This window comes from Aphis gossypii, chromosome 2 (genome assembly GCF_020184175.1).
Source record: "Aphis gossypii isolate Hap1 chromosome 2, ASM2018417v2, whole genome shotgun sequence".
Classification (NCBI taxonomy): domain Eukaryota; kingdom Metazoa; phylum Arthropoda; class Insecta; order Hemiptera; family Aphididae; genus Aphis; species Aphis gossypii.
Genome location: NC_065531.1, coordinates 16,637,491 through 16,651,847, shown reverse-complemented (window position 1 = coordinate 16,651,847; position 14,357 = coordinate 16,637,491). Strand labels below are relative to the sequence as shown.

Genomic DNA, 14,357 nt, shown 5'->3' with positions numbered 1-14,357 from the left:
CAATGTTCTAATATATAAATTAATACATGGAATGATAAGAAGACGTGATATCTGCAGTATTGTAAATGATTTAAGTTCAGCATTAAGTTGATTGGTTTCTCCTAATTTTGTTAATTTTAACAAATTCTAGTGTAAATGTCCTTATTATCAAACTTATAATTTATAAAGTTAAGATTATAAGATACACATAGGTACGTATATTATCTCGTCAAATATTTTTCAATATCTGAATTTTAATATGAGCTATTTATTAGTAGTAGGCTTATAGAATATTAAAATTTAAAAATTAACATTTTACCTATACCCCGATTGGCAATGCAAATATCGATAAAAAACCAATGAGACAACATACCTATATAGATAATAGTATTTATTTTTTACAATAAGTTGATTTTTACTTAAAAATGATAGAGCCTATACAGTATCAAATTAACTACTAAAGGGAACTACCTAGGAGAACGTGAATTCAGCATGTTATGCGTATTTGACGAAAACAACTAATACGACGGGTTCATGTCCTCATAATTCATAAAGATAAGATGCGCGTGAGTGTATTGACATGAACCGGTGTATGCACAATATGTTATACAGAGTGTTTGTCGTAATTATCTTACAAACTCATCTCTCATACGCAGGTTACATGGAATATATTATAATGTTCCTATTATCTACTTATGAATCATCTACTTGATTACTACCTTTTATATTTGGTGACTGTAATAATTAAGGTTTTAAGATATTTTTATGCATTGTCCCTTCATAAATTGGACATTATGTGTTTGTAAGGTGTATCCACTCTGTGTTACAAGTAATTGTTCTCTTAAGTTCGGTTATGATTTAAAAAAAATCATCAGACGGAAACACACAATGCGGCACTCCGTATACTTATGGTAGGACGATGAGAAGATTATTTGCAGGAGTCGTATCATACATATGTATTTAATATTATATAAATATGTGTAAATACCTGTGATTGTAGTTATAGTTAACACAAACATCATTTAAATTATTCATTAGCCAGTGGCAGAACCAGTAACCAGTTACTGGTTATTATACTTATTATTTTATTTTTCCTAATTTTTTCAATACGCGTCGTAATGATAACTGTATAATAACTGACCGCCTAAATTATCTAACGTATTGCGCGTCATATTGTGATTTAACACTCAGCGCGCGATGTCCGAGACGTGCGAAAATAACGACGGCGTTTAATTCCATAAAGTCCCGCAGTTCTTCTGCTTCTTCGCCTTTCTCTACTTGCAACCACGTGGGGCAGACTATCTCCGCCCTATAGTTCCAAATCTAATAAAAGTAAATAAATAGTAATATTTGTTCAATAACAAGTCGGAGGTGTCATCCTTTCGGCTTCTACGTACATTTAATAAACACACACACACACATAATTTTATAACATTAAATTATAATATCATCGGTGTTAGTTATGCACCAGAGTATGTATATATATATATAACATAAAAAAAAATGATTTCGTAATATATATTTTGTCTTTATTATACAATCTAGTTTTTATACACATTTCTACGAGATAAATCACATCACAGTTGCTGCTGATGAGGATATACCTATATATTATATTTTTATTGTCTATATCGTTTTATATAATATAATATATTGTAGGATATATGCCTAAGCTGTCGAGCGAATTAAAATCTAAATGTATCAAATACACATCATACACAAAAATTATAATAATAAGTAACAACAATAATATTCAATTTTTAATTACACACTATCTAAATCTATATCTATTTAATATAATATGTATATTATATTATAATAATACTATTGGACGTGTTTTGTAAAGGAAAACAAAATAATTGACTAACTACGCGAAGTATCTATCTACTTTAATACTTATAACTAGGCATATAAATAATTTAACTCATTTTATCATAATATATAATTAACGTAAACCATCTATGACGGATAGTTAGTAATAGTTAATGTTAAAACTAGATCACTTTCACTACAAAAAAAAAAAAGGGTCGATATTTAATAATAATACTAATGCTAATAATATTGTAAAAGTAATGTACAATTTTTTTTTTTTACTGATACATATTTTCTATGCAAATTATGAAGCTGTATAAATACTATGTACAAAATGCAGTAATAAATTACACAGTATTGGTAATTAGTGTAATCAATACATCACACAGATTCCCATACGTATTTGCGTTACAAAATATAATTTATAGTAAAAATAAATATATTTTAAAAGTGATGAAGACGTTTAATAACATAGCAACTGAGCATCTTGGTTTATTTTATATATAGCACACCGATTAAGTCTGTAAAACAAAAACACAAATAATTAGAATAAGTAGGCAAAGCTGGCTTAAGTATAATGATTGGCAAAATACTAATTTGCAGTTCAGTTCGAGCACGTCGTCATAATATCATCAATATAAGTAAATGTAGCTTATTATAATAATAATTGATAACACCACGGGTAAAGTGATGTTATAATTTAAACTGACAGTTATTATAATTTTATATTCCGAATCTCTGTACGCGTACCTATATTGTATGTACTTGTGATATTAGATCATAATGCACACTTACAATATTATAGTTTTTTTCCTGTGAGCATATGATGTGTTGTCGCTCAGGAGAATTCTAGTGTCGAACTCAAACATAATATAATATGAAACGGGGGTGGTCAACTTGCCTAGTCTAATTTATAAAATCAAAATTTACTTATTATTGTTATGAATTTTAATATTTTTTTTTTTTGATAAAAATTTATAAAAATGTACTAAATGCTCGTTTCGCTGCTTTTAGTATATTATTGTCATTCATATTATTCTACTTTGCTCGAGCATTAGAGGTTGGTGAAAATAAATAAAAATAAATAATCCGTCGTCACTCACCCGTTGTTTATAAATGCGTCACGATGATCTCGTCGTCGATGTCGTCCTTCTCGTCGTCGGTCTCGTTGACGGTCTCGTCGGGCAGCGGCTCCGACTTCGGGTCGTCGGCCAGCCGTTTGAGCCGCCTGGCCTTGACGCTGTGCCGGATTTCGACGATTATGTACCCGACGAACCCGACGAACAGCACGACGCCCATGACGTACAACTTCTTCCGGGCGCACAGGTGCGTGCTGTACGCGTACGCCACTACGAAGCCGGCCGACTCCCACAGCCGATAGTTACTGAAAGCCGCTTCCTTGTTACGCCTAAACAGCGTCCCGTAGATACCTGCAGGCAAAAATGACGTTTTTCAAATTTTTCCCATCATAATGCTTATATAGGTTAGTTTATATAGGTAATAGGACGTTATCGGAATAACATAGGCCTCAGGGTATACAGCCGCCTCTAATCGCGCAAGCTGAGCGATAATAAGCACCCCGGTCATTTGGAGGGGGCGCGAAATTTGTGATCCCGGGAATTTCTATAGTTTTAAAATTTAGAGAACTGCCAAATTGATTTGCGTTTTAAACTAAACTAATAATTATATAGGTAGTTTTTTACTACACAACGATACGTTTTTTTTATCTTTTCGATTTGTATCCTTTAATTATCTTTTAAAAACAACGTCAGACAGAGAGGATAAGATGTTCATGTGCGTGACTTTTATACGGCTCAAACTTAATATAGTAATTACTAATTACTGATTGCAATATATTTTTTATTTTTATATAAACGTTGCGATGGAAAATAAACGTATCCACCACGCCGTGGTTATTTTTGTGGTTAATGATTTGGCTTATATATTGTATAATATGAAAGTTATCGTTAAGTCGATACGTTGGTTAAGTATCATACATTTATTAAATATGATAAAAATGTATGCTGAATTGCACAATTGTATAGTTAATTTAATAATTTATTAAAATTTATTGACTAATCACGGGCTACTAAATTTAGTTTCGAATGACCATTAGCCAACTGTTGATACATTGAATGTTTAATGATTGCTTATGTAACCCATTACTAGCGTATATATATTTTCTATAACAAGATATTTTATTTTATTTTTTTTATAATCTAATTCTTTGAAATTAAAACAAATTAAATATGTTAATTGAATAAACATTTAAATTAATGCAACCTAAGCAAAATCGATTAGTTATTGTTTTCAAAGTCAATATCACTACACAATATAATTTTACCTATTATATAACACGTGTACATTAGCTGCCACCTAATCCCTGCAGTATCTTACAATAACGCGTCGAAAAGATGACTTTTAACTTTGTTTTTTTTTTACGTACGTTAATTATGGGAAGCGCAAGTTATCGTCTGTTGAGACAGAATAACTGGCGATTTCTGTATATTTTTTTAATTACACACGGTTGGTATATAGGTAGTATGCATTTTTGATTTCCTTTTAATAATGATTAATGAGCGTTGTTTAAAAGGTAGGTACATTGTTTTTTATTCTACTTACAATATGGTTGTAGCGTACAAGAATAACATTATAATTACTATTTATATACTATATATATATATATATATATATATATATGATGTAAACACATAGAACGACTTACATATATAATATAATAAATATGTTCTATGTACGATAATCCACATATATTATCTATTGACGCAATTTATACATGAATACGTTATTTATTTTTTATTCTATTTCCCCGTCAATTATAAAGTGTATAAAATTAACAATTGAAAATTAATTACGTCAATTTTTTTTTGACTACTAAATATTATTATAAAATCTTCTTTTATATCTGATAATTATATATTTATGTATAATATGAATACGCCCATTATTTCGTCAAACGTGGTTGTGAAATATACGAGTAAAAGTACTAATACCTTATTATAATACAGTTAATATAAACGTCATTACTTCTATTTTCGACAATTTTCATCATTTATAGTACCTGACCAATATTAATTTACTTATAGTGTATAATGATTTTTAAATGGCATAAAATAATTTATATTTTAAGCTACGCGTATATTAAATGATAATAACATATTGGAACGATATATTTAAATAGGTAATCATTACATGATGATAATATAAAATTTTTTTTTACTTAATAAATCATTTATTCTGACACATGATAAACGATAATGATCGTCAACCTACAATTTTATTCTTATGCTTACTGTACAACTTAATATGTACGTAATATAAAAATGAAGAATTTTGAATCCAAATAATTAAATAATTAATGTGTAATTTAATTTCGGGTATATAATATTCAGTAGATAGCGTGTCTATGATGGAATCCTCACCTTGGTTTTTATTTTTGGACAGTTATATACAACATTTTGAAATACAATTTAAGATGTTAAGTATACATAAAAATTTAAATGCTATTTATATACGTAATATAAATTGTTTTTTATTTTTATACAGAGGTATATTTATTGTCCAATTGTCTTGTTAAATGTAACACGATATTGTATTATACTTATTGTGATGACCGTTTTTTATTGTCCTTGAATGATACAAATTTGATACTCGTTATTTCATTACATTTTTGTGTTTTGGAATATAATATTTTTATGTAATTTAAAGTATTTACATCACTATATCTTAGCCAAATTTTATTTTTTTTTTTAAATTGATAATTCATATTTTATAACTTAATAGTAAGTTCATTGAAAAAAATAATAAATAAATCGCATTTTTCTTTATATGTATTTAAAGATCATGTTTTTGGAATAGTATTTACATCACATGTTTAAATGTTTTGTTTATTTTACGTGGTTATTAAATATAGATGAAAAAATATATAGTATATATCATATCGCTGTTTTAAATTATTTTATACTCGAATATGGAACTAAAAATACGGATTATTATAAAAAAAGCTCAACAATTTACGAATTAACTAAGCGTATAATACTGTTATAATAATAATAGCCTCGCTTCGATTATTTTGTATCTCCTAGTCGTCTGTTGCGGCTTATAAATGTATACATTAAAGACTCCTATAATAAGACAATTGAATTTTGCCTCGATGACTATATTATTTTGAACATGTATATTTATGTTTATTATTATACATTTAACTATAGTATAGGCATACCAACATTCCTTCTATAGAAATTTATTGTTGATATCAAAAAACAAAATACTTTTTTAAAATATCATCATGATATTGATAATAAATCGTTCAATATTATGCGTATGCTGAATGAACATCGTTGCATACTGTTATTATATTATAATTATTATTGTTTCGTTAGACGATGAGCAGACTTGAAAAGATTCGGTTTAGTAATATATATATATATATTATGTATGCATTTTGTATATTATATATAAGATAATGTACATGGTGTGCGTGCTGGGTATGCCTTACGGACGTATCGTCAAAGATCGGATTATGTATTTTATTCTCTCCGCCTATAGTACCGCGGTAGTGGTTTTAAGTGGTGGTTGGGGTGGGAGTTGACAAACGTCCAACCCCCACACCTTATTGGATTGTACTTATACTTTATTTTTTACAATATTGGATAAAGTATGTATTATAATTAATCATTTTCTAAATTATTAATATATTCTACCATAAAAGTTTGAAATCATTATTATATCATCCATATCTTTCAAACTCATTATCATGGACTTATTTTCCTCGATATACAAAGTTGAATAACTCGTTCAAATTTCGATTTTGATAAGTCAACATTTTCTGATGAATTATCCGTTAAATAATTCATAGCAGAAATAGAAAGTTCTTGTATCTTCTAAAATAGTACAAAATTTCTCAAGGGTTTGAAAATATGTTGTTTAAGTGTACTTAAAATTCCAAAAATCATATTTTGAGGCCGAGCAAGCTTGGTGAATCACCTAATATATAATATACCTATAAAATATACATACTTAAACACGTGCTAGAGTATTGAAACTAATGATTTTTACTGGTTCATACAATTAATAATACTAATACAACGTATAATTTCCATAGTTAATAAAATAATTAAATGATACGTTTTGATAAAATACTTTCGTGTTAACCAACAGATGAATATAATAATATATGTATGCATAATATATAGTTAAGTACACTATAACTCTATATACATGTTATTATTTTTGTATTGTTGACAAATCATGTTCTGCAGTGTTCGTAATGACATTTATAAGAGTAGGTAGTATAGGTCATAGGACACACATTTATATGTATATATATTTTTTTTATAATGAAATACTGCATGCATCAATACGCACTTCAAGTCCGATACAAAATTTAAACAGTGCGGTGACGGTGGCGGCATAGGTTAGGTTCTGGTTTATTCCTGGTGCGTGTATAGTTTGCGTGATTTACAAAAAATACAGGGTGTACGATCAATCATTGACTAGATACTTTAAATAACGATTTAAAATGCAAAAATCCGTTGAAATAATGCTTAAATGGATCGCAAAAACGGACTTTTTAAGATTTTAATATGCTTATATATATATAAATTATATAACATAATTCACGATTTGATCACTATTAAGATTTAAATTAATTATGGATTTTTAATATATAATTTGTCTTAAAGCGCAAGTAAGTGATGCAGGAAGTCTTAACAAAATTAGTGTATTAATATATTATGGCTTATAGTTTATTGCGATTAAATTTGAAAAATAAATGATCTTAACTATTTAGTCTAGAAATATCATTCGAAAACTTTGTATATAAAGTTAAAATAAACACTTTATCAAGCACCCTGTACATTGTTTTTTATTCATAATTTTTTTTATATATATATAATATTTAACGAGTATGAATATCTATTCAATTGGAGGGAAAAATTGCACAACGCTAATCATTATTATTCCGCTTCTGTAGGTATTCAATGAGAAGTCACTAACTATTCCCTACTGTATAATATACAATCGCCCGTAATCCATATAACGTCAACTTTTAAACTATTATGTTGTTATTATTATAGGTACCTATATACACGATAATTATTACTATTATTTGTTGTTTTTATTATGGAAACGACCGTGAACGACTTTTGAAATACCATTAAATGCAAATAATCGCTAAGGAACAGTGCAGGTCGAACTTGCGGGCCCGATACTCATGAATAACAAAATTATAATAAATCATATAACTGCAGTAACAGCAATCCGTAGATCTTGAAAATTTATTGCCGATCGTTTATAAAAATTTTCCAAAGGTGTGAAGGTATGCGATAAATACTTTCATCGAGATGTGTAAATCGCAATTTATACTTCAATTATTTTCCGCGTCTATTAATGTGGATACACTGAAATATATAGGTACCGTTTAATCAACGTTACTTTGTTTAAACAAAGTACAAGTATTTTGCTCAAAACCAAATTTTTGATTTTTGTCATCCTTCATAGGATATAGGTTGATAGTTTATGTAATTTATTTTTTGAGTAAATATGAAAATAAAAAAATTACGTGTTCTGTCATTCTTTAAAGCATTATTATAACACTATAATACGTATAGGTAACGATATTATATTATACATACATATTAATATTATGTTGCATTGTTGCACAACGTTTCGGTTTTAAAATATGCGTTTTCATTGTTTCTGTGAATTGGAGCTTCCTACAATTTACACGAAATAATGATATATTATGTATTCCTGTACTATAAGAATAATGGTTATTTTATTCTTATAGATAGATACAATATCAAAGTATAGAATCGTATAATATCATTTATAATATTATGTATGTATGTGTGAAGTATGTATGTACTCTAACTAGTAATAGCTATTTATTACTTTTGCTTTCTATAGTTGAAAATTGTACAAACAAATAATATGAAATTTTTTAGTTACGCTTTTTGTTTTTTGTTTTTGAATATTTGACCCAATTCTTCTTATGTTATTATAACTTATAATTTTCATATATATCAAATAGGTAGGTACTTGTACATAAAATTATAGACATTATATATATCTAATATTAAACTACAGTTTAAGGGCCCGTAGACCGTTAATCGTAAATTAATGTCGTTTGTCAAGTGTTGTCAGTATTATAGTGTATTCGATAATCAGATATATTATATTCTATATAAGTATTTTTTTTTTAAATGTATACTTAAATTGTGTAGCAAATATTATCATAACTGCAATTTTATTTATATAACAAATCATGTATAGACATATAGCTAATAAATAAGTTACATCAATACATATTGTGTGACATACAACACTTGTAGTTGGAATTCGAAACAATATAATACAAACTACATTATTTAATTTTTAATTTTCAAATGTATTTTCAAGATAGGTTAACATAGACCAAACACAAACGATCTATCTAAAAATTCATACATGCCTAACTAACCTAATATAAATATACGCGTTACAGCTATACAGGATGTCTTATATCTTTATGACTCGTGAAAAACTTCTTCTTATATTTTTGAAAATAATTATACTGTATTAAAAAGTTACATAATTATGATTATATCATAATTATGGTTTGATTATTTTCCAATTTAAATAAATCAAAGATACGAATAATCAAATTTTTATTTACGAATTTTGTTCTTTGATGTATATAAATCTGAGTCATTTATCGAGGTATTTATTAAGTTTATATTAATATTTTATAATTTTAATAACACATTTAATAATTAAATATTCAAAAAAGTAATCCAGCTATGTATGATTTAAAATTAAGACACTTACAAACAGTCATAGAAAATGGTTGGACCGACCGCAGTGTTAGGTATTATTTGGTATTAAGTAATTTGTGAAATCAAGCGTAACAAAAAATTAACTATTCCTAACTGTTACAATATAATGCAATTTACTCTTAAACCGTTTAATTAACAAAAATGAATACAATCTAAATTATACTCATTGATTTACTCAGCTTTGCTAGATATGTGTACAAATATATATTTTCGTATTATTTGAATTAATATTATAATTTTACTGAAAGGGCGATGTATTATAAATTATAATAATATTATATAAACCGTATAGAATGTGTATTATTATAGCGCAGGAAAAAATTAATCATTGGCTAGAAAACATAAATAATAATAACGAGACGATTGAGACTTATATATTAATCTGCCAAGATGTTAGCGAACACATGTACGTGTGTGTGTGTGTGTGTGTGGCCGAAGAGGTTGTTGATCGTACTAGAGCTGAGTAGAGCTAGGAGGTCAAAGATTAACGCTGTGGGACACGTGGAATACTTAGGTCGTCTACAATGGGTTTTACATATAATATATGTATACAACCAAACGGGCGCGCGCGGAAAATTCTGTTTGGCAAGTCATCAGACCTAATGGTCTATTGTAATACCTACGTCACCAAACGCCGTTTTTTTTTTTTTTTTGTATATAATAATGCAAAGATCTTCAGCAATTATTAATTATATTCGTCTCTTCTCTTGTTTAAAATATATTATAAGATATAGCATAGCTTTTTCGCGTCGACCTTGGTATACAATTTATAACGATTTTTAAAAAAATCAATAACTAAATCCATATTGTTTTGATTACTTTGATTGTTCAATAAAAATTTGGGGGTCAAGTTACTCGTACTACAATTTGCAAAAAAATTATGTGTTTGAGAATAAAAAAAAAAGAAATAAAAAAATTTCATTAACAACAAATAATTTAATGTATATATAATTTATAATATCTGATGGAAATAAGTTGTGCAGCACAAATTAGATACTGTATACGGTTAGTTATTAGTAATAAACAATTGATTTAGTCGATAATAAAAAAGTTTATTATAACGCTCAATTTAATTTAAATGTTTTTATCGGCCCGGCATCAAAAATTAATGTCTATATTGTTTATGCAAATCGAGTATTATCTTTGGTATAGGTATTGAAATTGCCTACGCATTATAAAGTTCATTGACCAAATTTTGTTGATAAGTATATCGTTATTGTACTATCTAAATGCAAATATCATCACATAATATGATGATATTGTTAAGTAAGGTTTTTTTATATATAATTATTATTCAACTTTGATGTTCTGAATAATCTACAGATGATCAGTAATAAAAATCAAACGTTGAAGGTTAAAAATGATTCTTGATATTATATTGTTTGTATAATACTAATATACTATATTATATATTATAATAGAAGACGTTTTACCTGTAATTACACACAGGCACACAATTGCTATAGGGTTTGTCAGCAACTTAGATGTTTGTTTTTTTTTTTTTTGTTTACAAGTGTCCAATAATTCTGTGTCCGTAGGACGATCAGTAAAAATTATAATCTCTAAAGTCACCGAATTCCAATAGGACCGATCCTCAAACATAATTTGAAGAATATTTTCGCCCGTACGATTATTGAATAATATAATTATGACAATCCACATAAGAAAAGTGTGCGGACGTGAAATGCCTAATAGTAAGCAGAAAATAACGGACGTTAGGTGCCCGGAAACATAGATACACGCGGTAGTGGACAGAACAATATAAGTAAAACACGGCTGAATTTTAATTAGAGACATGTTGTGTACAGACGTGGTTTTTGTCTGTGCGCCAATGCGGTACGAATGGACGCAACGGATATAGATGGACGGATAAGGATGATGTAATGTGTGGATATCAACGCACGCACGGACGGGGAAGAAAAAAAAATGCGCTTTTACATATTATTATTATTGTTAGTTTTTTAGACGGTCAAATGGCGAGTTGAGTGTGAAAAAAAACTCCGAAAAGACTTTGGCGGCTGCTGCACCTGCATCGACGGCTCTGACGCGAACTATAGTTTAAAAACGCAGGCAAAAAAAAAATGATTTTCCGCTTTTGCGAAACTTTTACTATTATTGCTCGTACAATACGCATAGGTACGTACTTATAAGGATGTAAGCGCGTACCTAGCTGGCACGCCATCGCGTAATTAATAAAAGGCGCACCCGTCAACATGAAAATAATCGTTCGTCGCGACATTGTAGGTATTTATTATTTATAATGCCATATTATACAATATAATACATGGGTATTATAATGCAATGCTGGCAATATTATATTATCGTCCGAGTCAACTAAAACACTTTGAGTTTTATCGAATCTTATTTGTCTTTAAAATATCTACAAGAGTCTAGATGTAAACTATGCACTGCATTAATAACGCAAGGGATTTTTACTTCAAAAGCCTTTCGATAAAAGCCGCCTTATCTCTGTTAATGGACAATTATTGTAAAATCAATCCTAACGGAATAATCAATGCTGTATTGTTGCTGTTTAGTAATTTATTATTAAACATTTAACAATTACGTTTATTATCAATGATCTATCAATGTGGTACCTATCTTAACTCTCAAGAACAATATACGGAATTTAATAAGTTATTTTTAGAAGAAAATCTTTATTGTTTAATAATTACCTAACCGGAAACGACTTAGCAACGGTTGGTAAATTTTCGTCTCTGAGAAATCGTATACGCGCATACAGCTTAGTTTGCAATTTAAAACAATTTGAGCGGAGATAAATCAAATCAACCAACTAATTAATGACGATAGTAACGTCAAAATTATTTGGTCAACGCATCATATTGCAGACTTTTCTAGTCACTGATGCTGCAGTATGAATGTACATGAAAAGGGATAATAAAACATTAATAAATTAATATTTTCTACGATGGAGGCTCGCCTTTATTGTTATTTTCAAATCGCGTATGGTTTTGGTCTTATTTACGTTAGCAAAGTTGGACTATTATACAAAAGTCGATAAACGGTTTTAATTAAATTAATGGATATTTATTAATTTGTAATAACAAAATATGAGCAGGATTTGTAGGTCCTAGTAAAAAACAATATTTTTTTACGTAATTTCGAAACTTGAATGTTTGTCTTTAAATTTAAAATTAACCATCCACTATGGTAAAATATTTTTAAAAAGTAAGTATGTGTATTATAATTGACACTTCCAAGAGTACTTTATGTAACCCTGTAGAATTTTTTTTTATATAATTGTTGATTAAATGATCTATTTAAATGAGATGCAATCAACATTTGAAGTACCGATAAAAATAAAAAATGGCCAAATAATACAAATCGCACACTTATTATTATGTAATTGAGTAATAAGACACTGATAAATATGAATTTTAAATTTTTTCTATGCACCTTTTATGTACAGATATACTCACGTTCCATAAAAGATCTGTGATAATCACTATTCGTACTGTACGTATACTTATCTAAAAATTATTCGGGATAATGAAGATAGTAGAAGATAATATTGTAGAAAAAATGGCAAAAATACTATATTATAAATTATAATATCCGGAACTCGTGGATAATTTTACAGTATCTTATGAAATAATATTAAATGGACGGGAAAATCGTTTAAATGTTGACGATTATATTATTGTAATGATATAATAATAATTCGAAGTATGCGTTTGGCGTTTTCTAGTAAAATTTTAAAATACAGAATAGTGATCGTTCTACCTAAAGGTTATTGGTAGGCAAGTATATAATTCATAATATCTGTAACACATCATTGTAATTTTCTACACGTATGCCGTATTATAATATACACATCGCGTGTAATTTGCACCGAGACCATTAGTGACCATTGACGGTCGTTTTTCTCCGTCTCTGTCCAACTGTATTAAAGTACGTATGGCCGAACGACGTCCGTCTCTCGTCTGCAGCAAAACGGCAGCCGTTTTCTCCTCGGGAGGAGTTGACGATATTATATTATCATCGTATACGTATACGGTCGGATGGAAAAGGTACTTTAACGAACCAACGGTCCTATACGCATATCGTTTAGATACACCTCTCGCAATATAGTAGGTATATTATTATATATTATAATGCACGCGCAACCTAATCCTTACCGGCGGCTACTGTGTGCCTAACCTCTCTCTCAACGTCGCCCGTTCCTAGCCAACGCCAAGTCCGAATCGGTTTTCATCAATTTTTTTCCTACACTCATACGTATATTTTAGTGTGTACTTTATGCATATTACGTGCTTCTGTAGGCCCTATATGGCTTTATTATTGTACAACCATAACAATCAACAACAACGGCTGCTGGATACCGGACACGGCACGCGTCCGAAGTGTGCAATTATGACTGTATAGCGGTACGTATATGATTATTGTTGCGTAGGTATTTGCTACTTGCGTATAGCTGACAGTACTCGTCGTATGACATACGTCGCGCGACGACGACGATGACTCGCGGTGAAAGTACATACGCGAAGTACGTGCTACTATAATATCTGTAAGATAATTATGTAATGTTATGGTCGATATAATTATTATTTTTTACTCGTTGACATTTCGGTCGCCAACTTAGATAAAGTACTCTAATGAATTATATTTTCGTACTAATTAAGTTCAAAAATGTATAGGTTGGTCAAAAAGTGGCGAAGAATCGAATATTATTATACTGTAAAACGACTACGAAACTAATGTTCATATAAG

The 14,357-nt window shown here is 28.8% G+C and overlaps 1 protein-coding gene and 1 long non-coding RNA gene across 3 annotated transcripts in view; one reads left to right on the top strand and one right to left on the bottom strand.

Annotated features, from left to right (window-relative positions):
- Window positions 1-14,357, top strand: part of LOC114127398 (uncharacterized) — a 31,082-nt gene that overhangs the window by 12,277 nt on the left and 4,448 nt on the right. The window lies entirely within an intron of this gene.
- LOC114127397 (UNC93-like protein) overlaps window positions 1,487-14,357 on the bottom strand; it is a 46,069-nt gene continuing 33,198 nt past the window's right edge. For both annotated transcript variants that reach the window (XM_050202028.1, XM_050202030.1), the window contains exons 6-7: window positions 2,895-3,221; window positions 1,487-2,312 (exon numbers count right to left, since the gene is read on the bottom strand). In XM_050202028.1, coding sequence (XP_050057985.1) covers window positions 2,902-3,221 — 320 coding nt within the window. In that variant the 3' untranslated portion in view covers window positions 1,487-2,312; window positions 2,895-2,901. The remainder of the gene's footprint in view (window positions 2,313-2,894; window positions 3,222-14,357) is intronic.